Below are 27,002 nucleotides of genomic sequence, written 5' to 3'. Positions count from 1 at the left end.
CTGTGCCGTCCAAGGAGAGAGTGTTACAGTCATAGCTAGGATGTAGAGAAAGATCAATCTAATGCGAGGGAGGTCCATTCAAAAGTCTGATGGCAGCAGGGAAGAAGCTGTTCTTGAGTCGGTTGGTACGTGATCTCAGACTTTTGTATTTTTCTCCCAACGGAAGGAGGTGGAAGAAGGTATGTCTGGGGTGCGTGGGGTCCTTGATTATGCTGGCTGCTTTTCCTAGGCAGCGGGAAGTGTAGACAGAGTCGATGGATGGGAGGCTGGTTTGCGTGCTGGATTGGGCTACATTCACGACCTTTTGTAGTTCCTTGCGGTCTTGGGCAGAGCAGGAGCCATACCAAGCTGTGATACAACGAGAAAGAATGCTGTCCATGGTGCATCTGTAAAAGTTGGTGAGAGTTTGAAGAGGGCTCAGAAACATTATGAATGATTCTAAGGTGAAATGCTCAGCAAAACGTGTTGGAAGACCATCTGGTTGGACAGTTAGAATGAGCTTATCCTCGAATGTTCTATTTTGTCTTTCTTAACCATTGGCCAGGTAGACAGCCTGTTCCCAGGCAGCTGTCAATATCCCTTGTATTCAGCTGCCAAGAAGTACCGACCAGGGAGTGCTGAGGCATGAATCTCCCCTCCAATGTCCCCTGTGCCATGAAGAGATGTTGCTATCTCTGCTCCTGCAGCTCATCAATAAGCATGATTCAAATGGAAAATCAACAGAGCAGGACCGGAGCTGGTGCGCTTGGCCACTCCCCTATGGCCCTTTGAGCATAAATGCTCTGATGATCAAAGCCATCATGCCAACATTCTTGCGGCCTTATGGATAGGGATGACTCACCAGCAAGAGGCAGAGCTTAATTCATGCAGAAGATGCAAAGATCCTATCCCCACCTCTGTTCAACTGACCAGAACACAGCATACAAAGGATCAAGAACTAGCTATTCAGCCCCAGGAGCCCATTCTGTCATTCAATTGGTTGTGGCTGCTCTGTGTGTAAAGTCATAGAAATATAACAACATAGAAACTAGAAGTAGGAATAGGCCATTCGGCCCTTCGAACCTGCTCTGCCATTCATCTTGGTCATTTCTGATCATCGAATTCAGTATCCTGATTCCTCCCCTTCCTCCCATATCCCTTGATCCCTTTGGCCCCAAGAGCTATATCTAATTTCTTCTTGCAAGTTTTTTACACAGAGGGTGGTGGGTGCCTGGAACTCGCTGCAGGGAAGGTAGTGGAAGCAGATACAATAGTGACTTTTAAGGGGCGTCTGGACAAATACATGAATAGAATGGGAATAGAGGGATATGGTGCCCGGAAGGGTTGGGGGTTTTAGTTCAGTCGGGCGGTATGGTCGGTGCAGACTTGGAGAGCCGAAGGGCCTGTTCCTGTGCTGCAATTTTCTTTGTTCCTTATTCTTCTTTGTTCTTTGAAATAAGATAACGTTTTGGCCTCAACTGCATTCTGTGCTTGTGAATTCCACACATTCACCACCCTCTGGGTGAAGAAATTTCTCCTCACCTCAGTTCTAAATGGTTATCCTCAAACTATGACCCCTAGTTCTGGACTCCTGCACCATTGGGAACATTCTTTCTGAATCTACCGTCTAATCCTATTAGAATTTCTTAGTTTCTATGAGATCCCCTCTCACTCTCCTAAACTCCAGTGAATATAATCCTAACCGACTTAGTCTCTCCTCATTTGACAGACCTGCCATGCCAAGACGCATCCTAGTAAACCTTCAATGTACTCCCTCAAGGACATCCTTCCTCAGATAAGGACCACCAAAACTGCACGCAGAACTCCAAGGGTGGCTGTAATATCTTTAATTGTCATCTTTAATACCTTTGCCTAAGGTTGACCATGATAAGGTATTGTACACAGGGATCACTCACACTTATAATTTTTGATGGAACTTATAGATATTGGTAGCAAAGCATGATATAACATAGAAAGAATCATAGAATCATAGAAACCCTACAGTGCAGAAGGAGGCCATTCGGCCCATCTGTCTAACTTTCGGCCATTCGGCCCATCTTTGCATAACATGCAAAGTATTCTCTAATTTGAACTAAAAATTAACCATCTTTGAAGTCAGTCTGGTGGGGGAAGATGGTGGTTTAATAGTAACGTCACTGGACCTGTCTTCAGGCACTCAGGCTCCGGAGATATCCATTCAAATCCCATCACGTCAGCTTGTGAAATTTAACTTCAATTGATTTTTTAAAAAAATTCAAATTGGAAACTGGTGTCAGTAACGGTGATGAAGAAACCATTATTGATTGTCTTAAAATCTCATTTGGTTCTCTAATGTCCTTTAGGGAAGGAAATTAGTTGTGCAGATAAATTAGTTACCCAGATAGGCGTAAAGGGGTATGATATAATTGGGATTACGGAGCCATGGCTCCACGGTGACCAAGGATGGGAACTAAACTTGGAGGGCTATTCAGTTTCTAGGAAGGACAGACAGAAACAAAAATGTGGTGGAGTTGCATTGTTGATCAAAGAAGATATTAATACAATATTGAAGAAAGATATTAGCATAGACAATTTGGAACCTGTATGGGTCGAGTTAAGACCATAAGACCATAAGACATAGGAGCGGAAGTAAGGCCATTCGGCCCATCGAGTCCACTCCACCATTCAATCATGGTTGATTTCAACTCCATTTACCCGCTCTCTCCCCATAGCCCTTAATTCCTCGAATAACCATTGTGACACCCTGCTGCCCATATTAAGATACTAAGGGGCAATTTAGCATGGCCAATCCACCTAACTCGCATGTCTTTCAGACTGTGGGAGGAATCTGGAGCACCCAGAGGGAACCCACACGGATATGGGTAGAATGTGCAAACTCCGCACAGACAGTGACCCAAGGTCAGAATCGAACCCGGGTCCCTGCCACTGTGAGGCAGCAGTGCTAACCATTGTGCCACTGTGCCACCCGTTAAGAAACATCAAGGGGAAACTACTTTCATGGGGATGGTATACAGACCACCAAACTATAGTGATAATGTTGGAAATAGCATTAGACAGGAAATCAAAGATACATGTGACAAAGGAACATCTGTTATTATGGGTGACTTTAAACTGTATGTAGATTGGATGTGTCAAATTGGTCACAATGCAATACAGGAGGAATTTCTGGAGTGTATATGGGAAGGTTTTCTGGACCAGTCTGTTGAGCAGCCAACAAAGAAACAGGTCATCTTGGACTGGGTATTGTGCAATGAGAAAGGATTCATTGTGAGAGAACCCTTGGGGATGAGTGACCATAATATGATAGGATTCTTTATCAAGAGGATAGTGAGGTAGTTGATTCTGAGACCAGGGTCCTGAATCTCAATAAAGGTAACTATGATGGTAAGAGGCATGAGTTGGCTATGAAGAACTGGGAAACAGTACTGAAAGGAAGGACAGTAAACAGGCAATGGTAGGCACTTAAGGAACAATTACGTAAACTCCAAAAGTTGTTTATTCCTTTTTGGCGCACAAGTGGCAAGGGAACTGTGGACAAACCATGAGTTGCCATGGAAATTAGAGATAGTACTACATTCAAAGAAGAAACATACAAATTGACCAGAAAAAGCAATAGGCCTAGGGATCAGTTTAAAATTTAGCAAAGGTTACCAAGAGATTGATTAAGAAAGGGAAAATAGAGTATGAAAGTAAGCTAGCGGGGAACATAAAACCTAACAGTAAAAGTTTCTCCAGCTATGTAAAGAGAATAAGATTGGCAAAAATGAATGTAGGCCCCTTACAGTCAGAAATGGGAGAATTCATAACGGGAACTAAAGAAATGGCTGAGAAACTAAATTTGCACTTTGCTTCTATCTTCACAAAGGAAGACATTAATAATGTACCAGAGGTTCTGAGAAACACAAGTTTTAGTGGGGAGCTGAAAGAAATCAGTATTATCAGAGAAATGGTTTTGAGGAAATTAATGGGATTGAAGGCGAATAGATCTCCAGAGCCTGATAATTTTAGAATCATAGAATCCCTACAGTGAGAAGGAGGCCATTTAACCCATCGAGTCTGCACCAACCACAAACCCATCCAGGCCCTGTAACCCCACACATTTACCCTGCTAATCCCCCTGACACGAAGGTCAATTTAGCATGACCAATCCACCTAACCCGCACATCTTTGGACTGTGGGAAGAAACCGGGGCACTCGGAAGAAACCCACGTAGACACGTGGAGAATGTGCAAACTCCACACAAACCGTGACCCGAGGCCAGAATTGAACCGGGTCCCTGGCGCTGTGAGGCAACAGTGCTAACCACTGTGTGTCTGTGCCACCCATCTTCATTCCAGAGTACTTAAGCAAGTAGCCCTACAAATAGTACATCAATTGCTGGTCATTTTCCAAAATTCTTTGGACTGGTTCCTGCAGAATGGAGGGTAGCTAATGTAAGCCCACTGTTCAGAAATGAAGCTAGAGAGAAAACAGGGAACTATAGACCAGTGAACCTCACGTCGGTACTGGGGAAGTTGCTAGATTCCATTATCAAGGATTTTACAGCACAGCATTTGGAAGGCAGTGGTATAATCAGGCAAAGTCAGCATGGATTTACGAAAGGGAAATCATGCTTGACATATGTATTGGAATTCCTTGAGGATGTAACTCGCAGAGTTGACCAGGGAGAACTGGTGGATGTGGATTATTTAGTCTTTAAGAAGGCTTTTGGCAAGGTCTCACAGAGCAGATTACCGTGTAAAGTTAAAGCACATGGGATTGTGGTAGTGTCTTGAGATGGATAGAAAGCTTGTTAGTAGACAGGAAGCAGAGTTGGAATAAGAGGGCCTTTTTTCAATTGGCAGGCAGTGACTAATGGAGTACCACAGAGATTTGTGCTCGGACCCCCACTGTTCGCATCCATAGAACATAGAACATAGAACATTACAGCGCAGTACAGGCCCTTCGGCCCTCGATGTTGCGCCGACCAGTGGAACCAATCTAAAGCCCCTCTAATCTACACTATTCCAATATCATCCATATGTTTATCCAATAACCATTTGAATGCTCTTAATGTTGACAAGTCCACTACTGCTGCAGGCAGGGCATTCCACGCCCTTACTACTCTCTGAGTAAAGAAACTACCTCTAACATCTGTCCTATATCTCTCACCCCTCAATTTAAAGCTATGTCCCCTCGTGCTAGCCAACACCATCTGAGGAAAAAGGCTCTCACTATCCACCCTATCTAATCCTCTGATCATCTTGTATGCCTCTATTAAGTCACCTCTTAACCTTCTTCTCTCTAACGAAAACAACCTCAAGCCCCTCAGCCTTTCCTCATACGATTTTTCCACCATACGAGGCAACATCCTGGTAAATCTCCTCTGCACCCTTTCCAACACTTCCACATCTTTCCTATAATACGGCAACCAGAACTGTACGCAATACTCCAAATGCGGCCACACCAGAGTTTTGTACAGTTGCAGCATGACCTCCTGGCTCCGAAACTCAATCCCTCTACCAATAAAAGCTAACACACCGTACGCCTTCTTAACAACCCTATCAACCTGGGTGCCAACTTTCAGGGATCTATGCACATGGACACCCAGATCCCTCTGTTCATCCACACTACCATGTATCTTACCATTAGCCCAGTACTCTGTATTCCTGTTACTCCTTCCAAAGTGAATCACCTCACACTTTTCCGCATTAAACTCCATTTGCCACCTCTCAGCCCAACTCTGCAGCTTATCTATGTCCCTCTGTAACCTGCCACTGGGGGGGCAATTCTCCTAGCCCTCTGCAGGCTCCCCACTGGGCGCCACAGCCTCCGTGTATCGCCAGGCCCTGGATTTCCAGCAGCATCAGCATCGTGCCGGGAATTGACAGAGAGCTGATTTAAATATGCCGATCACCATCTCAATCTTATTAGCGGGCCCGAAACTGACCTTTCACGCCCGGTAGCCTCTCTCCCCATGAGCATAATGAATGGCAGGGCAGTCTCGAAGGGCCGAATGGCCTACTCCTACTGCTCTTTTCTATGTATGTTTCTATGCATGTAGATCCACCATCCTTACCTGGTCAGGCCTATATGTGACTCCAAATACACAGTAATGTGATTGACTCTGAAATCACCTCGTCAGCCTCTCAGTTCAAGGGTAATTAGGGATGGGGAACAGATGCTGGCAGAGCCAGTGACACCCACATCCCATGAAAGAATAAAAAAAATAGTGGTGAATCAATTAACCCCTCATTTATTGGAATCGAGACTCTTAATCTCAGTCCTGTCACGGTAAGAGAGTGGTACGTGGTTAATGAATGGTTCTGACCTTAGTTCTAAAAGTTGCTACTTTTTGTTGCAATCACTCACAGCTAAACTTTAATATCTAACACATTCTCCCTCTCTTCAGTTCTGACTCAGAGCGAAAAGAACTCAAAACAACTCTCTTTTCTCTTTTTACTGATGCTGTTTTGCTGTTTTTCCAATATCCTCCGTTCTTGGTTCAGATTCCAGCATCCACAGTATTTTGCTTATTTTTGATCAGTGCCATCAAATCACTCTTCCATTTGTTATGAAAGGACCACCTCTTGATTCTGTGGGTTTTACAGATTCTGTGCTTGTGGGTTTTACAGATTCTGTGCTGCATACCACCCAATAGCACAGAAGGAAGCCCACCGCGTCCACACCAGCCACAATCCCACCCAGGCCCCATCCCCACAACCCCATGTGTTTACCCTAGCTAGTCCCCCTGACACTAAGGGGCAATTTAGCACAGCCAATCCACCTAACCCGCACATCTTTGGAATGTAGGAGGAAACTGGAGGAAACCCACACAGGCACAGGGAGAAGGTGCAACCTCCACACATTCAGTGACCCAAGCTGGGAATCGAACCCGGGTCCTTGGCGCTGTGAGGCTGCGGTGCCAACCACTGTGCCACCGTGCCACCCCATGCTACATCTTGGGCAAGGCTGAGATAATCCAAGTGGCAGCATGTCTTTCCCTCCGCACCTCCCTTCAAAATAAACCACAAGTGCGGCGTGATCTCTCCGATGGTTGTGCTTGTTGTGATCTGCAAGTTAAAAGCTGAATTCTGTAACCTGTCAGTCACATTGGGCCGTGCTGGCTAAAAAGCTTCCAAGGTTGTCAGGTGGATAGATGGGGGTTGCACGCCAGCAAGATGTTCAGAGCAGGAGGTTAATATGAATCAGATCGAACCACTTACGTTGCTGCATGCGGAAATCTAAACCATCAGACTGATGGTAATCACAGAGCAAAATGTAGCTCAGATCATCCCACATTCCCAGCCGCAACCTAAAGTAACTTCCTCCCACATCCTCGTCCCTCTCATTGCAAATTGCTTCCCGCCCTGAAGTGTCTCCAGCTGGTGAGAGCCTTTTGAAGCAATCACCACCCTGCTGCTTAATATCTCCTCCCCATCTTTGTTGATATTGATTGACGTTTAAGCTTTGGACTGGACCAGTTGTCCACCCACCAGGTTCTCAGTTATTGTGTTTGCTGAGATTCAGCAATTCACTCCCTTCACCTGTTTCATGACCCACTGTGCGATAAAGTTTTAAAGTTTATTTATTAGTGTCACGAGTTGGCTTATATTAACACTGCAATGAACTTACTGTGAAAATCCCCTAGTCGCCACACTCCGGCGCCTGTTCAGGTACACTGAGGGAGAATTTAGCATGGCCAATGCACCTAACCAGGACGTCTTTCAGACTGTGGGAGGAAACCGGAGCACCCGGAAGAAACCCATGCAGACACGGGGAGAACGTGCAGACTCCGCACAGTGACCCAAGCTGGGAATCGAACTCTGATCCCTGGCACTGTGCGGCAGCAGTGCTAACCACTTTGCCACCGTGCCGCTCCAATAGGGGTGTCTTTAGGATTCACTATTTAATTCACTTTCTTTTGCAGTGTGGCAACAGCATTTACATAGTGTCTGCAGCATCCTGCAAACACTGCATGGAGAGAGGAGCTGTCAGTGTGATCAGCCCAGCCAGTTGAAACAACCTCTTTGGGCCAACAGATCGACAATGAGCAACTCCAGCAGGGCAAAGGGCAGGTAGTGCCCAACTGCATTCTGGATCGAAAGTGAGGACAGCTCTGGATAGAGAGGGGCTGGTCTACAGTGGATCGTCTGGATGGAGAGTTGGTGGGTTCTGGAGGAAGGGGGAGGGGTTTAGATGGAGAAAGGGGAGGGGTTTGGCTGGAGAGAGGGAGAGGTTTGGATGGGGAGGGGTTTGGGTGGAGAGGGGGAGGGGTTTGGGTGGGGAGGGGAGGGGTTTGGGTGGGGAAGGGAGGGGTTTGGGTGGGGAAGGGAGGGGTTTGGGTGGGGAGGAGGGGTTTGGGTGGGGAGGGGAGGGGTTTGGGTGGGGAGGGGAGGGGTTTGGATGGAGAAAGGGGCGGGGTCTGGATGGAGAAAGGGGAGGGGTTTTGGTGGGGAAAGGGGAGGGGTTTTGGTGGAGAAGGGGAGGGGTTTTGGTGGAGAAGGGGAGAGGTTTGGGTGGAGAAGGGGAGGGGTTTGGGTGGAGAGGGGAGGGGTTTGGGTGGAGAGGGGGAGGGGTTTGGGTGGAGAGGGGGAGGGGTTTGGGTGGAGAGGGGGAGGGATTTGGCTGGAGAGTGGGGGAGGGTTTTGGATGGAGTGAGGGGATGGGGACTGTTTTTAGGGGGAGGGCTGCGGATGAAGTGAAGATCCCAATGGAGAGAGGGGTCTTTTGGATGGTGGGGGAATGTGCTGGTGCAGTGGTATTGTTGCCCAATGAGTAATTTATTAAAAATTCATTTATGGGATGTGTGCATCACTGGCTGGCCAGCATTAATTGCCCGTGCCTAGTTGCCCTTATGAAGGTGGTGGTGAACTGGCTTCTTGAACCGCTGCATCCATGTGGTGCAGGTACACCCATAGTGCTGTTAAGGAAGGAGTTCCAGAAATTTGACCCAGCGACAGTGAAGGAATGGCAACATATTTGCAAGTCGGGATGTGAGTGACTTGGGCAGGAACCTCCGGTGTTCCGGGGTATCTGATGCTCTTGTCCTTCTGGATGGCAGTGGTCTTGGGTTTGGAAGGTGCTGTCTAAGGAACCTTGATGAGTTGCTGCAGTGCATCTTGTAAATGGTACACACAGCTGGAATTGTTCGCTGGTGGTGGAGGAAGTGAATGTTTGTGGAAGGAATAGCAATCAAGTGGGCTTCTTTGTCCTGGATGGTGTCAAGCTTCTTGAGTGTTGTTGGAACTGCAGTCATCCAGGAAAGTGGGGAGTATTCCATCACACTCCTGAATTGTGCCTTGTAGATGGTGGACAGGATCTGGGGAGTCAGGAGGTGAGTTACTCGCTGCAGGATTCCTAGCCTTTGACCTGTTCTGGTAGCCACAGTATTTATATGGCTGCTCCAGTTCAGTTTCTGATCAGTGGTAACCCATTGTGGGTGAGGACAATTCTGCTGCTACTGATGGTCCACAGCAGCTCATGGATGCATAGGTGTGAGGTGCTCGATCAGTTTGAAGTCTATCCCATTGGACATGGTGGTAGTGCCACACAACATGATGGAGGGTATCCTCAATGTGAAGATGGGACTTTGTCTCCTCCAGGATTGTGCAGTGGCCAATCCTATTGATACTGTCATGGACAGATGCATCTGTGACTGGAGATTGGTAAGGATGAGGTCAAACAGGTTTTTCCCTCTTGTTGGTTCCCCCACCACTTGCCACAGACCTAGTCTAGCAGCTATCTCCTTTAGCACTCACCCAGCGCATTCTGTGGTGGTGCTACTGAGCCACTCTTTGTAACGGACATTGAAGTCCCCCTTTCAGAATACATTCTGTACCGTTGCCACCTTCAGTGCTTGCTCCAAGTGGTGTTCAACATGGAGGAGTACGGATTCATCAGCTGAGGGGGTGGGGGAGGGGCTGTATGTATAACGAGAAAAACATTTCCTGGCTAATATTTGACTGACGTCGTGAGACTTCATGTGGTCTGGAGTGAATGTTGAGGACTCCCAGGGCAATTCCCACCTGACTATATCCCACCACCTCTGACGGGTCTGTCCTGCTGGTGGGACAGGACATACCCAGGATTGATGATGGTAGTGTCTGGAACATTGGACGGGATTCTCCGATCCCGTCTGTGGCTGGGATTCTCTGGGCCGCTGCTGTGAATGGGGATTTGACTACACACCAAATTCTCTGTTCTCGCTGGCAGTGGTGGTAGAGCGTGCGACATTGGAGAATTCCGGCCACTATCTGTAAGGTATGATTCCATGAGTATGTCAACGTGCAGGGTTAGCCCTGCTGACTCACAGCGCCAGGGTCCCAGGCTCAATTCCGACCTCGGGTCACTGTCTGTGTGGAGTTTGCACATTCTCCCCGTGTCACGGTAGCACAGTGGTTAGCACTGCTGCTTCACAGCTCCAGGGACCTGGGTTCGATTCCCGGCTCGGGTCACTGTCTGTGTGGAGTTTGCACATTCTCCTCGTGTCTGCGTGGGTTTCCTCCGGGTGCTCCGGTTTCCTCCCACAGTCCAAAGATGTGCGGGTTAGGTTGATTGGCTATGCTAAAAATTGCCCTTCGTGTCCTGAGATGCGTAGGTTAGAGGGATTAGTGGGTAAATATGTAGGGATATGGGGATAGGGCCTGGGTGGGATTGTGGTCGGTGCAGACTCGATGGGCCGAATGGCCTCTTTCTGTACTGTAGGGTTTCTATGATTTCTATGATTCCAAAGATGTATGGGTTAGGTGGATTGGCCATGCTAAATTGCCCCTTATTGTCGGGTGGGCTAGGTAGGGTAAATGGAGTTATCAGGATAGGGCCTGGGTGGGATTATGGTTGGTGCAGACTTGATGGGCTGAATGGCCTCATTCTGCACTGTAGGGTTTCTATGACTATGTCAGCTTTGAGACAACTCTCCCAATTTTGGCACAAGCCCCTGGATGTTAGTAAGGAGGAGTTTTTTTTATTCATTCGTGGGACATGGGCATCGCTGGCTGGCCAGCATTTATTGCCCATCCCTAGTTGCCCTTGGAGGACAGTTGAGAGTCAACCACATTGCTATGGCTCTGGAGTCACATGTAGGTCTGACCAGGTAAGGACGAAAAATTTCCTTCCCAACAGGATATTATTGAACCAGATGGGTTTTTCCGACAATCGACAATGGTTTCATGGTCATCAGTAGATTCTTAATCCCAGATATTTTTTATTGAATTCAAATTCCACCATCTGCTGTGGTGGGATTCGAACCCGTGTCCCCAGAGCATTCGTTGAGTTTCTGAGTTAATAGTCTAGCGATAATACCACTAGGCCATCACCCTCCCGATGATGCCAACCCTGTCAGTGCTGGGCTTTGCCATTGTCGTTTCTGGTGCTCAGGCCGATGATGGCTGGTTTGCCCAGTTTCATTCCTTTGAGACTTTTTGGCATTTTGATACAACTGAATGGCTTTGCCAGGTCATTTCAGAGGGCAGTTAACGGCTGTTGTGAAGTTGAATAGAGTAATTGTAGATTGGTGTTTGTAAAATGCTCGGGAAAAAGCATTGCAAGATCCCATTAAAAGGTGGTGCCTTTTCTGTGCTTAGAAAGCTGTGCAAGTACACACAGAGTGCCAAAAATGAAACAGTTATATCAGAAGGCCAAGCAGCAGGGTAACCAAGGCAACTGTCTTTCAGGCATTTGAATTATTTGAATTCAGCCAATCTATTTGAATTAGGCACTTCGATACCAAGAACCTATTAAATTTAAATCCGATGGTTTTGGCAACCTACGAACAATCCTATTATGGGGGATATTGATATGTCATCACAGGTATAAAAGGAAGGGGGCAGTGTGACTAAGGGAGAGAGCAGCTATCACCTGCCACAGCTTATAGCTTTTAGCTCAAGGTCTTATCCAGATAGCAAAGAAGAAAGAGGGATCAACAGAGATGGCTCAGAATATTCTGGAAGACATAAAACCTGGTTGTAATTTAGAGAGTGATTAAAATTCTATTTTTTTGTTCATAAGTGGGAATTATATTTATCTGAACAGCATCTCATTAGAATCATTTTTGTTTGGTTTGTTAATAGTTTAGTTAACTTGTTCACTGTTAGATAATTAAATTGTTACTTGTTGACTTTAGAGAATCAGGGAGTTTTTTTTTGTACTTTTCCAATTCAATCAAATCATGTCCAATTCAGAGTCTCAACAAGTTGAGACATTTCCGATCCAAGCTGACAAGACAGGGCCTCCACTCCTGTCTTGGGCCTGATCTACATGAACCAAGCTGATTGGAGGAGGGGGAGGTTTCCTCCTCCAAGGCTTGATCTCATTTGCACCTTAGCCAAAAGGCCGAGATGCCGCTTTTAAAAATTGCTTCATATGAAAATGAAGCTTAAATGTAACCTAATGGCCTCAACCAAGTGCAGCATCCGATCCATACTACACTTGATCTTAGCCAAAAGGAGAATCAGGGAGTTATTTTGATTTAACCGCTAAAAGTTGCTGAAGAGCAGGTCGTACCACTTCACACTCCTTTAACAGATCATGAGGTGAGATACACCTCTTTGAGTGGCTGTTAGTTATCATAGGGGGGGATCCACCTCTGCTTCATAACGCTGTCAACCACAATGCTGTGGATCCGGAGTCACTTATAGGTCAGACCAGATATGACAATCGACAATGGTTTCATGGTCTCATTGGACTTTTAAGTCCAGCCTTTTTGTTGAATTCTTACTTCCCTACCTGCATGATGGGATTCGAACCTGGGCTCTCATATGGTTGTAAAAATATTAACCACAAAGGTGCCCTAAAATTGGGCATAATATTCTCAACATGATCCAATCAATAGGTAAGCATTAAAGGAAAAAAATTGCAACGATGATTTAATGTTGCAAAATGCTAGATAGTACTTTGACATTCACTGTATACTAATCTAAAATGTCAGATCCAAGGCATATTCCTATTTTACTTTTGTGAATAGACCTCTGCACATGGTGTGTAATTCCTCCAACTTTCATGTTTTCTGTTCTTATCCGCCTAACTGTACATTTGTTTGCTATAATGGCTTACAGAATCTTGCGTGTGGACATCTCCCCCATCACCGCCCCAACAAATATTAATGCATTTTCAGTATTCCCTGTTCTAATATTGGAGATAAGCAAAGGAAAACATCTCAGCAAACAGCTTTTTTCTTAGTGCCTACAGCGGCAGAAACTGAGCAAGATCATGAATTGAAAAGAAAAAGGAAATCTGATGCCTGACAGATATCTGAAGAATTGATTCCACTTGCCGACTCACTCGAATGTGCAGCTCCCAGTTGGAAAACCTATAGCACACAGTAGTATTCATCTGTCATTCACCTACTTTGTGCAACCTTTTCATTTGTCCAAATACATTTTGAGTTCAGTCAGTATCTTGTAATTTATGCTTGTAATTACAATGATGGTTCGGTATGCAAATTCAGTGTTTTAATTAAGGAAAATTTGGTGGAGACAGACTGGAGAACTCGGACAGTCTGAAAGATGGGTTGGTAAGCACACTCCTTAAGATCTCAGTTTATTGTCAGGAAGAATAAATCAAGCTGTAATTGGGTTATTCAGAGCCCTAACAGCATATCACACAAGCCATCGCCTTGCCAAATCTGTTCAGAATAGTGAAAACGTCAGCAACTCCAGAGTAGACCATGACATTCATTCTACCACCCAGAGAGAACTTGGTTAAGATTCACATTACGACCAGATTTAGGCAGAAGATAAAAGATTTTTCATCAAATAATACATAGTAGATATAATGTGGAGGTGCCGGTGTTGGACTGGGGTGGGCACAGTAAGAAGTCTCACAACGCCAGGTTAAAGTCCAACAGGTTTATTTGGAATCACGAGCTTTCGGAGCGCTGCTCCTTCATCAGGTGAGTCAACCTGATGAAGGAGCAGTGCTCCAAAAGCTCATGATTCCAAATAAACCTGTTGGGCTTTAACCTGGTGTTGTGAGACTTCTTATCGTAGATATGAGAACACAGACAAATGCTACTCAAATGTTCAATGACTTGAAGTGCCTACCTTATTGAATAAAGGACAACTCCATTTTTAAAAATTCTCAGTAATTTGTTCTCCGTTGTCACCTCATGGAAGTTGGCTCCTTTTTCATTGGCAAAGAATAAGTCTGGTTTCCAAATTGAATCCAACATCGATGGGTCCAAGTCCAGAGAGTCATCCGGGTACTCACTGTACGCCAGTCTGGGATCATTCCACTGCTGCCGCAGAAAGATATTTAGGCGGTAATCCTGCAGGGAATAAGCAAGATGAAAAAACCCTGGTTTAACTTTGAAGCTAACGACCTTTTTGGAACTGAAGTCTTGCATAATTCTAACAGGAATAGACAGGGTAGATGCAGGGAGGATGTTCCCGATGGTGGGGGAGTCCAGAACCAGTGGTCACACTCTGAGGATTCAGGATAGACCATTTAGGACGGAGATGAGGAGACATTTCTTCACCCAAAAAGTGGTGAGCCTGTGGAATTCATTACCACGGGAAGTAGTTGATGCCAAGACCTGGGTTCAATTCCCAGCTTGTGTCACTGTCTGAGCGGAGTCTGCATGTTCTCCCCACACTTCATTGCAGTGTTAATGTAAGCGTACTTGTGACTAATAAATAAATTTTAACTGCATTCAAGAGGTGGCTAGATACAGCACTTGGGGTGAATGGGATCAAAGATTATGGGGAGAAAGCAGGATTAGGCTATTGAGTTGGATCACCAGCCATGATCGTAATAAATGGTGGAGCAGGTTTGAACGGCCAAATGGCCTCCTCCTGCTCCTATCCTCTATGTTTCTATGGCTTTAGATTATAACGCTTGACTCTGAAATGGGAAGTCATTAATTGAAGTGCATAATGCTGCCATGAGTAGGAGAGTGCTTCATAATTCCTTGTGGTTGACAGTGGAAGGCCTTTGTGAGGTCAAAGAAAGCCATGTACGAGGGCTGGTGCTGTTCCTTGTAATTCTCTTGTAGTTACCGCGTGGTTGTCTGTTGTGCCCCAGAGCAGGCAGACCAAGGTTTGAATCTCACCAAGGTAGATGGTGAAATTTGAATTCAATAAAGTAAAAATCTAGAATTGAAAGTCTAATGATGAAACCACTGTCGATTGTTGTGCAAATACAAAGAATCATAGAATCCCAGCAGTGCAGAAGGAGGCCATTCAACCTACCGAGTCTGCACCGACCGCAATCCCACCCAGGCCCTATCCCCATAACCCATGTATTTACCCTACCAGTCCCCCTGACACTAAGTGGCAATTTAGCACGGCCAATCAACCTAACCCGCACATCTTTGGAGTGTGGGAGGAAACCGGAGCACCCGGAGGAAACCCACGCAGACACAGGGAGAATGTGCAAACTCCACACAGTGACCCAAGCCAGAAATTGAACCCGGGTCCCTGGCACTGTGAGGCAGCAGTGCCAACCGTGCCGTCCTGTCTTTAGGGAAAGAAATCTGCATTCTTATCTGGTTTGACCTACAAGTGACTCTAGATCCACAGCAATTTGTTTGACCCTTAAATGCCCCAGCAAGCCACTCAGCTCAAGGGCAATTAGGATGGGCAATAAACACTAGCCCAGACAGCGACGCCCACATCCCATGTTTTAATTTTTAAAAGCACTTGACTGTTTGCTCTTTTTGTTCTTACCTTTGAAAGTTTGGATTCTGTCCTCACCAGCTCATTAAACATGCCCGATAAGGAGCAACTTAATTCAAGGTGTACAGGTTGCTAGCTCCTCCCCACCGACCCTCCTTTTAAACATCGTAGGGGGATCAGTAGATAACCTGGTCAGGAACCAGTGGTTAACCGTGTAGAGAACACTTGTGGAGTGTTCAAAGGATCATTCTCCTGGAGATGATGGTTCAAATCTTAGTCCAGCCCAATTGTATTTTATGGGTGACACAGTGGTTAGCACTGCTGCCTCACAGCGCCAGGGAACCGAGTTCGATTCCCGGCTTGGGTCACTATCCGTGTGGACTTTGCACATTCTCCCTGTGTCTGCATGGGTTTCCTCCGGGTGCTCCGATTTCCTCCCACAGCCTGAAAGACGTGCTGGTTGGGTGCACTGGCTGTGCTAAATTCTCCCTGAGTGTACCCAAACTGGCACCGGAGTGTGGCGACTAGGGGATTTTCACAGTAACTTCATTGGAGTGTTAATGTAAGCCTACTTGTGACACTAATAAATAAACTTTAAACTTGGTCGCTGACGGAGATTTAAAACCCAACCTGGTGGCTGCATGCCACACGGCACCAGTTGCCAGTTGCACACCCCACCCTTCCATCATTCACGCACCCACATCACCGCACCCTCCCTCCAGTCGTCACCCCTCCACCCTCAGTCCTACAGCCACCTGCACATTGCACTGGCCAGGGCCGAAAATACAAACAAGGAAAGAATCATAGAATCCCTACAGTACAGAAGGAGGCCATTCGGCCCATCGAGTCTGTACCGACCATAGTCCCACCTAGGCCCTATTCCCATAACCCTCATTTACCCTGCGAATCCCCCTGACACTAGGGTTGATTTAGCATGGCCAATCCACCTAATCCGCGCATCTTTGGACTGTGGCAGGAAACCGAAGCACCCGGAGGAAACCCACGCAAAGTGCAAACTCCACACAGACAGTGACCCTAGGCTGGAATTGAACACGGGTCCGTGGCGCCGTAAGGCGGCAGTGCTAACCACTGTGCCACCGTGCTTGCATTCATATAGCACCTTTTGCAACATCTCAAATCACTTTTCAGCCAATGATAAAGTGCTTTAGCAGTGTAATCACTGCTGTAATGAAGGGAACACAGAAGCCAGTACTGCATAGTATACTGGTAAGGCTGTACTATATCCCCTTGGTGGGCAGGGTCAGATCTCACTACAGATCCCGTAGCTATGCCACAAAATGACTAACACATGTCCCGGCACCAGAGAGTGTAAAGAGATTGATCGCAAGTGTGAAAAGGATGAGCACAAAGGGGAGATCAAAAAGGTTCAGGATCAGCCGGGCAGAATAAAAGATTAAGGCACAACTTCATTAAAGCACATAAAATATTAAATGGAATAGATAAGCCCAGAATATTACTTCAAAGTAGGTCAGAGATGTAGAACCAGCGGAATCTGAAATGGTGCAACGCGAATCTGGAAACATATTCGGATGAACTTTATTTAAAGAGTGTCATGTGATTGGAATAGTCTATAAAACAGGACAGTAGACAAAAAATTGAAGACATAGCTTGATGTTATAAAGGGAAAATTAATGCAGCTGAAAGATTATTTCCATGGCTGAATGAACCTTTTCTGTTTTTCGTCTCTTACAAAACAAATCAGGAAGGTTTCCCTTTATTTCTTCTCATGGGGTGAGGGCGTCCCTGGCATCGACAGCATTTAGAATCACAGAATTATAGAATGCGGACAGTGCAGGAGGAGGCCTTTTAGCCCATCCCAATTGCAGGGACAAGGGTCCCACCCAGGCCCTAACCCCGTAAACCAACATATTTACCCTGCTAATCTCCCTGACACTAAGGGGCAATTTAGCACGGCCAAGCAACCTAATCTGCACATCTTTGGAGTGTGGGAGGAAACTGGAGCACCCAGAGGAAACCCATGCAGACATGGGGAGAGTGTGCAGACTCCACACAGACAGTGTGGAGGCCAGAATTGGACCCGGGTCTCTGACACTGTGAGACAGTAGTGCTAATCACTGTGCCACCATGCCGCCCTTTTTTTGGCCCATTCTTAAATGCCCTTGAGACATTGGTGGTGAACCTCGGCTGTCCAGGTGCTACACCCACAGAGTTGTTGGGGAGGGAGTTTCCGATTGAACTCCCCACTGGTGGGGAGCTGTTGTAAACCCGCTGGGGTGAAACACTCCTGGCGGGGGGGCAGAGACTTGAGCAGGCCCTGAGACTGCAGTCCCGAGCCCATGAATGACATGGTAATGATTATCTGCATAATTTATTCAGCTCTGTGCCGATTTTTGGCGCGGAGTGGACGACATTGGAAATGCGGCAGGTAGAGACACGCGGGGGCCATGGTGCCCAGCGGTAAGCCCGCTACGCGGCCTCTGCTTGAGTCTCCCGGCCGGCTGCGCTGAGTTTTGTCGCAATCTCAGGTTTCGGCAAGTACTAGAGGCTATTGACTGCACACATGTGGCCTTGACAGCTCCTTGGCAAGAGCCAGTCATGTTCATCAATAGTTTCCACTTCCTGAATGTGCTGCTGATATGTGATCACACAGGCAGATCCACAGGTTAATGCTCAGTTCTAGGGAGTTCTCACAACACCTACATTCTGAGCCCCTCCCAGTTGCCACAGGATTTGAAGGACCTCAGTAAATACAGGATTGGCTCTTTGTGGACAAGGCGTAATCCCTAAAAGATCTGACTGCTGTGTCAGTTCACATTATGCAGAATTGCTGAGGAGAGCTACAATGCTGCACACATCTCTCCAAGGTCCAAGATGGAGCAGATGTTAGGCCTCTTGAAGATGATGTCCAGATTTTGGACTCCAAATATCTGAACATCATCTTCAGGCGTGAGTCTCCAATACTCACCATAAAGAGTGTCCCAGATCATTGTTGTCTGCTGTGCCCTGCAAAAACTTGCTCAACACAACAGCATAGTAGTTAGCACTGCTACCTCACAGCGCCAGGGACCTAGGTTCGATTCCTGGCTTGGGTGTGTGGAATCTGTACATTCTCCTTGTGTCTGCATGGGTTTCCTCCGGTTTCTTTCCACAGTCCGAAAGACGTGCTGGTTAGGTGCATTGGCCATGCTAAATTCTCCCTCAGTGTACCCAAACAGGCACCGGAGTGTGGCGACGAGGGGATTTTCACAGTAACTTCATTGCAGTGTTAATGGAAGCCTACTTATGACACTAATAAATCATAGAATCATAGAATCCTTACAGTGCAGAAGGAGGACATTCAGCCAATCGAGTCTGCACCGACCACAATCCCACCCAGACCCTATTCCCACAACCTCATGCATTTAACCTAACTATTTAACTAGTCCCCCTGACACTAAGAGGCAATTTAGCATGCCCTATCCACCTAACCCGCACATCTTTGGACTGTGGGAGGAAACCGGAGCACCCGGAGGAAACCCACGCAGACACGGGGAGAACATGCAAACTCTGCACAGACAGTGACCCAAGTCAGGAATCAAACCCAGGTCCCTGGCACTGTGAGGCAGCAATGCTAACCACTTCAAACAATGAAGAGGGGGATATCTTGGCTGAGGGAGACACTGAGGACAGAGAAATGTCCTCCGACAATAAGGATGGTGAAGGGAATAGTGATGCAAAGGCCAGGATATCACTGAGAAACACGCAGAGTCCATCGCCAGGGTACGATGCAGCAGACAGGCCGATGAAAATCTGGAAACTAACAGATTCCAGACAGAGTAAACTGTCAAAACAATTCCATGACTATTTGAATTTCTATCCTCTGCTGGCTGACAGGGCCCAGCTCCTTTTTGGTAATAGGTATTATACTTTGCTCTAATGTACCTTGATTTATGATAGCTGAATTAAATTGCTCTACTTAACCCTGTCCTGCTGGTGGTTTGATCCCTCGTACGTGCCAAGCTGTGCTGCTATCCAGAACCCTGGTGCCCAATGTGCACAATCGAACCTGCAAAGAACTCTGTTCTCCAGTGAACTCGGGCACATATAAGTTGAATTGGGATATTTCCAATTTCCTGTCAGACATTCCCACACATGCCCCCTTAGGCTGCCTGATGCCCTTATGAGTGTCACTTTGCAGTGAGTTGATGGGCTACTTATCCAGTCAGCGTACAGCAGATCATTCAACCTCTTCCTGCGCTGCTGGCAGTTCTTCTGTAGGCTCCAAGGACGTTAACATCTACAGCCATCTCCATCCAGGCTGCCGTGACCAGGTGGGATTCCTGTCGTGCCTGAGAAACAGCTTCTCCTGCCTTTCCTGGAAAGCCTGCAGGAAAGCCCACAGAGAGGCCTTGTTGAACCGTGGGGCCTTGCATTGTCTAGTCTACTATACTCTGGGCTCGGCAGAATCTGGAGCCCCTGGCCTGCAATGAGTGATTGTCCCAGGTGCCCCTTCACATACGGTTCACAGACCTTTGACCTGATGAGGTAATGGTGGGGATGGTGACTTCCTGCCTGTCGCTGCCGCAAGATTCGGCAAGTTCCTCATGAATGTACATGTAATGAGCCGAACAACACAAGATCGAGCATGGTCAGATGTCCCATGCAGCCCCCCCACCCCCCAAAGTTAAAGTTTATTTACTATTGTCACAAATAGGCTCAGATTAACACGGCAATGAAGTTACTGTGAAAATCCCCTAATTGCCACACTCCTGCGCCTGTTCGGGTACACTGAGGGAGAATTTAGCATGGCCAATACACCTAACCAGCACGTCTTTTGGACTGTGGAAGGAAACCGTAGCACCCGGAGGAAACCCACGTAGACATGGGGAGAATGTGCAGATTCCGCACAGACAGTGACCCAAGCCGGGAATCGCAGTTTGCGGTGTCGATGGTAGTCATAATGTGGAGATGCCGGCGGTGGACTGGGGTAAACACAGTAAGAAGTCTCACAACACCAGGTTAAAGTCCAACAGGTTTATTTGATAGCAAAAGCCAGTGACTCTTGCTACCAAATAAACCTGTTGGACTTTAATCTAGTGTTGTGAGACTTCTTGCTGTGAGGCAGCAGTGTTAACCACCGTGCCGCCATACCGCCCCATGTCCAAGTGGGTATCGCTCTCACTTCCACATCCACCACTGAATGTAAACTCCAATGGAAATTTCCGGTCATTCATAGAGGTCCACCTGTCTTTCTTCAGCACATTCTGTGGTCAGAGGGATGCTCTCCTCTCTGTCGTGCTACTCTCCTCCTCTGCTATCCTGCTGTAACCACTTTGTTATTTGTCCTACCCAGCTTGAGCCATCATCCGTTTTGTCATTCAATCAATCCGGCAGTCCACCCTTGCATTGGCATTGCATTTAGTTCCTTTGCAGGTTCCTCCCCTTTTCCCTAACACCGTATTTACTTAAAAACTGTTCATCACATTCTGCGCTCTCTCGTTTTCTTCTCTATGAACGGTATGCTTTGTCTGTATAGTGCGCAAGAAACAATACTTTTCACTGTATGTTAATACATGCGACAATAATAAATCAAATCAAATCAACTTCCAGTCCTGATGAATGGTCATCGACCACTCTTGGGTAACACAGTGGCACAGTGGTTAGCACTGCTGCCTCACAGCGCCATGGACGCGGGTTCAATTCCAGCCTTGGGTCACTGTTTGTGTGGAGTTTGCACATTCTCCCCGTGTCTGCGTGAATTTCTTCTGGGTGCCCCTGTTTCCTCCCATAGTCCAAAGAAGTTTGGGTTCGGTGGATTGGCCATGCTAAATTGACCGTAGTGTCATGGGGATTAGCAGAGTAAATACGTGGGATTAAGGGGATAGGGCCTGGGTGGGATACTGGTCTGTGCAGTCTCAATGGGCCTAATGGTCTCTTTCTGTGCTGTAGGGAATCTATGAAGAGTTCACATTTCAAATCGAAGACCTTGCTGACGAGATCACAACTTCCGATTTTCGCCGCCCCCTAGCTGGTGACATTATCAAGCTCATGCCCACACATCTTTGGACCGTGGGAGGAAACCGGAGCACTCTGAGGAAACCCACGCAGACACAGGGAGAACAGGCAAACTCCACACAGGCAGTCACCCAAGGCCAAAATTGAATCTGGATCTCTGGCACTATGAGGCAGTGGCGCTAGCCACTGTGCCACCGTGCCACCGTGCCACCTCTTGTTAGTGAGCGCTGTTTGCAAAAATACATTCAAAGTCCAGTAATAAGAGCTCTACCAGTATTCTGAAGACATTTCTCAGCCTATTTTCCCTGTATTAATTTAATTATATAAATCACTATGTGTATAAATAAAACTTCAGAAACCACAGGACAGGGACAATTTAAAGTTGCACATTATTAGCCAGGCTTAGAAGCTGGCTGCTTTAAAATGTGTCGCCAAATCACACAGAGTACAAAGAGACTAGTGGATATCATACAATCAGGTGGGCATCTTTCTTAGTAAGTCTTCCAGGGCCTCCCAATATTCTGATGTTTGCAATTAGTGTATCAAATTGCAGGGAGCCTATCCCCATCTTCTCCCCGGCATGAAGCCCATGTCACTCTGGCTCCCAATCATGCTGCCTACATTTCAAGAACACAGGAACACACGTGTGTCGCATCGCTGCAGATTTCACAGTGTCCGCTTTGGGGTTTTTACTGAAATCCTAATGAAATCCCACCCTATTTGTGCAGTTCGTTATATTCCCACTTCTGAAGGAAACTTTTAGAGCTTGACGTCTACGGAAAATAATCTCAGCTGAGTCCACAGCATTTAATCTGCTTGCTGCCCACGGTATCATCTGGAACTCGATAGGGCTTTTGTTGAAAATTATTTGGGAACGTTGCAAGCTGAACTTCGGGTGAGTTGGGTGAATTGGGCTTTCTATTTTGCAGATGTTATCAGTTTGTTCTTGCTCTGCTACACAGCTTTGTACAAAGACCAATATTTGGCCTTTCTGGAAATGTGCTGTTAGTTATCTTTTACCAATATTGTAACGAAAAATTCTTCGCATGTCCAGAATGATACTGGTATTGATCCAAATTTATTGCACAGATTACAATGTTCCTGGTTCTTGCTCAATAGGCTGCAATATGAATTTAAAGCTTTAAAGTTTGAAAGTTTATTTATTAGTGTGACAAGTAGGCTTACATTAACACTGCAATGAAGTTACTGTGAAAATCCCCGTGTCGCCACACTCCGGTGCCTGTTCGGGTACACTGAGGGAGACTTTAGCATGGCCAATGCACCTAACCAGCACGTCTTTCGGACTGTGGGAAGAAACCAGAGCACCCAGAGGAAACCCACGCTGACATGGGGAGAACATGCAGACTCTGCAGAGTGACCCCAGCCTGGAATCGAACCCGGGTCCCTGCCGCTGTGAGGCAGCAGTGCTAACTACTATGCCACCACTGGTGGGGTCAACTAAGGTCCCTTACCTGCTGGAAGGTGGTTCACGATTGGGACTGAATGCTTTTGAATCAGTTTCATTTAAAAAGACACTTTGCGAATAAGGAAAAAGAATTGTTAACGGTTTATCAGTTGCAGTTCTTGTGGTGCAGTGGGTAATGTACCTGTCTCTGAGCCAGAAGTTCTGGGTTTGACTCCCACTCCAGGACTCGATGGGCGAGGAAGGTGACTGGGGGATTTTCACAATAACTTCATTGCAGTGTTCATGTAAGCCTACTTGTGACACTAATAAATAAACTTTAAACTTTAAAGATTTAAATTCATGTTGCAGCCTATTGAGCAAGAACCAGGAACATTGTAATCTGTGCAATAAATGAGATTTGGATCAATACCATTGATACCGATTGGGTAACAACTTGCAAATCCTTCCAACACACACCAATGGCAAGGAAGTAAGAGTGGGAAAGATTCCTGGTTAGTCATGTAACGGAAACATTGCCCATCGCTAGTTGCACTTGAACAGAATGGCTTGCTAGGCCATTTCAGAGGGCAGTTTAGAGTCAACAACATTGCTGTGGCTCTGGAGTCACATGTAGGCCAGACCGGGTAAGGACGGCAGATTTCTTTCCCAAAAGGACATTAGTGAACCAGATGGGTTTTCATGACAATCAATGATAGTTTCATGACTACTAATACAGAGTAAGGAGTCTAACAACACCAGGTTAAAGTCCAACAGGTTTATTTGGTAGCAAACGCCACTAGCTTTCGGAGCGCTGCTCCTTCGTCAGATGGAGTGAAAATCTGCTCTCAAACAGGGCACAGAGACACAAAATCAAATTACAGAATACTGATTAGAATCTCTACAGCCAACCAGGTCTTAAAGATACAGACAATGTGAGTGGAGGGAGCATTAAGCACAGGTTAAAGAGATGTGTATTGCCTACAGACAGGACAGCCAGTGAGATTCTGCAAGTCCAGCAGGCAAGCTGTGGGGGTTACTGATAGTCTGACAGAAACCCGAGATCCCGGTTTAGGCCGTCCTCATGTGTGCGGAACTTGGCTATCAGTTTCTGCTCAGCGACTCTGCGCTGTCGTGTGTCGTGAAGGCCGCCTTGGAGAATGCTTACCCGAAGATCAGAGGCTGAATGCCCGTGACCGCTGAAGTGCTCCCCCACAGGAAGAGAACAGTCTTGCCTGGTGATTGTCGAGCAGTGTTCATTCATCCGTTGTCGTAGCGTCTGCATGGTTTCCCCAATGTACCATGCCTCGGGACATCCTTTCGGCCAACGTTGTCTACCTGATATGCTGCAGGAAAGGATGTGCCCTGCTTGAGAGCAGATTTCCACTCCATCTGACGAAGTAGCAGCGCTCCGAAAGCTAGTGGCTTTTGCTACCAAATAAACCTGTTGGACTTTAACCTGGTGTTGTTAGACTCCTTACTGTGTTTACCCCAGTCCAACGCCGGCATTTCCACATCATGTCTACTAATACTGAGACAGGCTTTTCAATTCCACGCTTCATTAATTGAACTTAATTTCTGCCAGCTACCGTAGTGGGAGATATATTCTGTTCCTGGTGCCGATTCTTTTCAAGTTGTTTATATGTACTGCAGAGTACAGCAGTCCTGAAAGTATAACCATCCTGCTTCATCACTCTGCTTCTTCATACCCAGTAGCCACAGTCCAGTTCACTAAAAATCCTTAGACAGCACCTTCCAAACCCACAACCACTTCCATCGAGAAGGACAAGGGCAGCAGAAACATGGGAACACCACCACCTGCAGGTTCCCCTCCAAGCCACTCACCATCCTGACGCCCTTGAACTGAATGGCTTGCTAGGCCATTTAAGAGGGCAGCTAAGAGTTAACCACATTGCTGTGGCTCTGGAGTCTCATGTAGGACAGGCATGTAAGGATGGAAGATTTCCTTCTCTAAAGGACATCGGAGAACGAGATGGGCTTTTCCAACAATCGTCAATGGTTTCATGATCATTAGTAGATTCTTAATTCTAGATTTTAAAAATTGAATTCAAATTCCACCATTTGCCGTGACGGGATTCGAACCTGAGTCCTCAGAACATGAGCGGAGTTTCTGGATACATAGTCCAGTGATAATACCACCAAGCCATCACCACCCCTCATATTCATAGGTCTGGACTACAACACGTATGTAACATGTTGCCACAATAATTGGATTTATTAGGTGTGGCTGAATGGTTGGTGTTGACCAGACTGGTGCCAACAGCATTGGGTTTCATCTCCGTTTTGGCCGGCGTAGATTAGGACTTGAGTCCTTTCTCTATCTGCTGTGGGAGTCATGGTTTTGTGGGTCATTCAGACAGGAAGTTGAAGAAGAAATGGTTTACCATTCGAGAAGAAAATCATGGAATCTTACAGCTCAGGGGGCAGCCACTGTGGCTCGTTGTGTCAGTACTAGATCTCTGAAAGGTCTATCCATCAAGTCCCACATTCCTGCTTCTTTTCTTGATTTGATTTATTATTGTCACATGTATTAGTATACAGTGAAAAGTATTGTTTCTTGCGAGCTATGCAGACAAAGCATACTGTTCATAGAGAAAGAAAGAAGAGAGTGCAGAATGTTGTTTACAGTCACAGCTAAGGTATAGAGAAAGATCAACTTAGTACGAGGTAGGTCCATTCAAACGTCTGATGGCAGCAAGGAAGAAGCTGTTCTTGAGTCGGTTGGTATGTGACCTCAGACTTTTGTATCCTTTTCCCAATGGAAGAAGGTGAAGAGAGAATGTCCGGGGTGTGTGGGGTCCTTAATTATGCTGGCTGCTTTGCCGAGGCAGCAGGAAGTGTAGACAGAGTCAATGGATGGAAGGCTGGTTTGCCTGATGGATTGGGCTACATTCACGACCCTTTGTAGTTTCTTGCGGTCTTGGGCAGAGCAGGAGCCATACCAAGCTGTGATACAACCAGAAAGAATGTTTTTTATGGTGCATCTGTAAACGTTGGTGAGAGTCGTAGCTGACATGCTGAATTTCCTTAGTCTTCTGAGAAAGTAGAGGCGTTGGTGGGCTTTCTTAACTATAGTGTCGGCATGGAGGGACCAGGACAGGTTGTTGGTGATCTGGTCACCTGAACACTTTAAGCTCAGGACCATTTCTACTTCGGCCCCATTGATGTAGACAGGGGCATGTCCTCCACTACGCTTCCTGAAGTCGGTGAGTATCTCCTTTGTTTTGTTGACATTGAGGGAGAGATTATTGTTGCCGCACCAGTTCACCAGATTCTCTATCTCATTCCTGTACTCTGTCTTGTCATTGTTTGAGATCCGACCCACTACGGTGGTGTCGTCAGCAAACTTGAAAATCGAGTTGGAGAGGAATTTGGTCCCACAGTCATAGGTGTATAAGGAGTATAGTAGGGGGCTGAGAATGTAACGCTGGCTGAGCACAGCCCTTTCTCATAACCCTGAAAGATTTTCTCCATCAAGAATTCATCCAATTCCCTTGGGACAGCCATTGAGTATACCTCGACTAAACCAGCAGAAAGTACAGGTCACACAAACTGGCTGCCTAAAAAGAATTCTCATCTCACCTTTCACCAATGGCCTTAAAATTGTGTCCTCGGGTGACTGGCCCTTCTGCCACCGGAACCATTTTCCCCTAATTTACTTCATCAAAACTCTTCATGATTCTGAACATCTCTATTATATTTTCTGAACCTTTCTCAGCTCAAAAGAGCAAAGTCCCAGCTCGTGTAGTTTGCCACCCAGCTGATGAACTCATCGCAGTTACCACTCCAGTAAACCTCCTCTGCTCCCATCCAAGTCTCAATATCTTTTTTTGAAGTGTGGTGCCAGAAATGGACACAATGGAGGGGATATTAATGACCCATGAGTGAGTCTAGAATGGGGAGGGCGCGGGGCTGGGGAGGTAAGGGGATGGGGTGTGAAGTCTACATCCAGCTGAGCACAGCTTGGAACATTCTGTGGTCTCACATGTGGATTCTCTATTTCTCTCCTTGTCTCCACCGCCTCCGCTTGT

At 46.6% G+C, this 27,002-nt stretch overlaps 1 protein-coding gene across 7 annotated transcripts in view; it reads right to left on the bottom strand.

The window, feature by feature from the left end:
* The window catches only part of glra3 (glycine receptor, alpha 3), a 166,724-nt gene that overhangs the window by 105,509 nt on the left and 34,213 nt on the right, over positions 1 to 27,002 (bottom strand). For all 7 annotated transcript variants that reach the window (XM_078215466.1, XM_078215465.1, XM_078215468.1 and 4 more), the window contains exon 3: positions 14,001 to 14,224. In XM_078215466.1, the coding sequence (XP_078071592.1) occupies positions 14,001 to 14,224 (224 nt within the window). The remainder of the gene's footprint in view (positions 1 to 14,000; positions 14,225 to 27,002) is intronic.

The sequence above is a fragment of the Mustelus asterias genome, chromosome 6 (assembly GCF_964213995.1).
Source record: "Mustelus asterias chromosome 6, sMusAst1.hap1.1, whole genome shotgun sequence".
Taxonomy (NCBI): domain Eukaryota; kingdom Metazoa; phylum Chordata; class Chondrichthyes; order Carcharhiniformes; family Triakidae; genus Mustelus; species Mustelus asterias.
The sequence above is the reverse complement of the archived record's forward strand: the minus strand, read 5'-3'. Positions and strand labels throughout refer to the sequence as shown.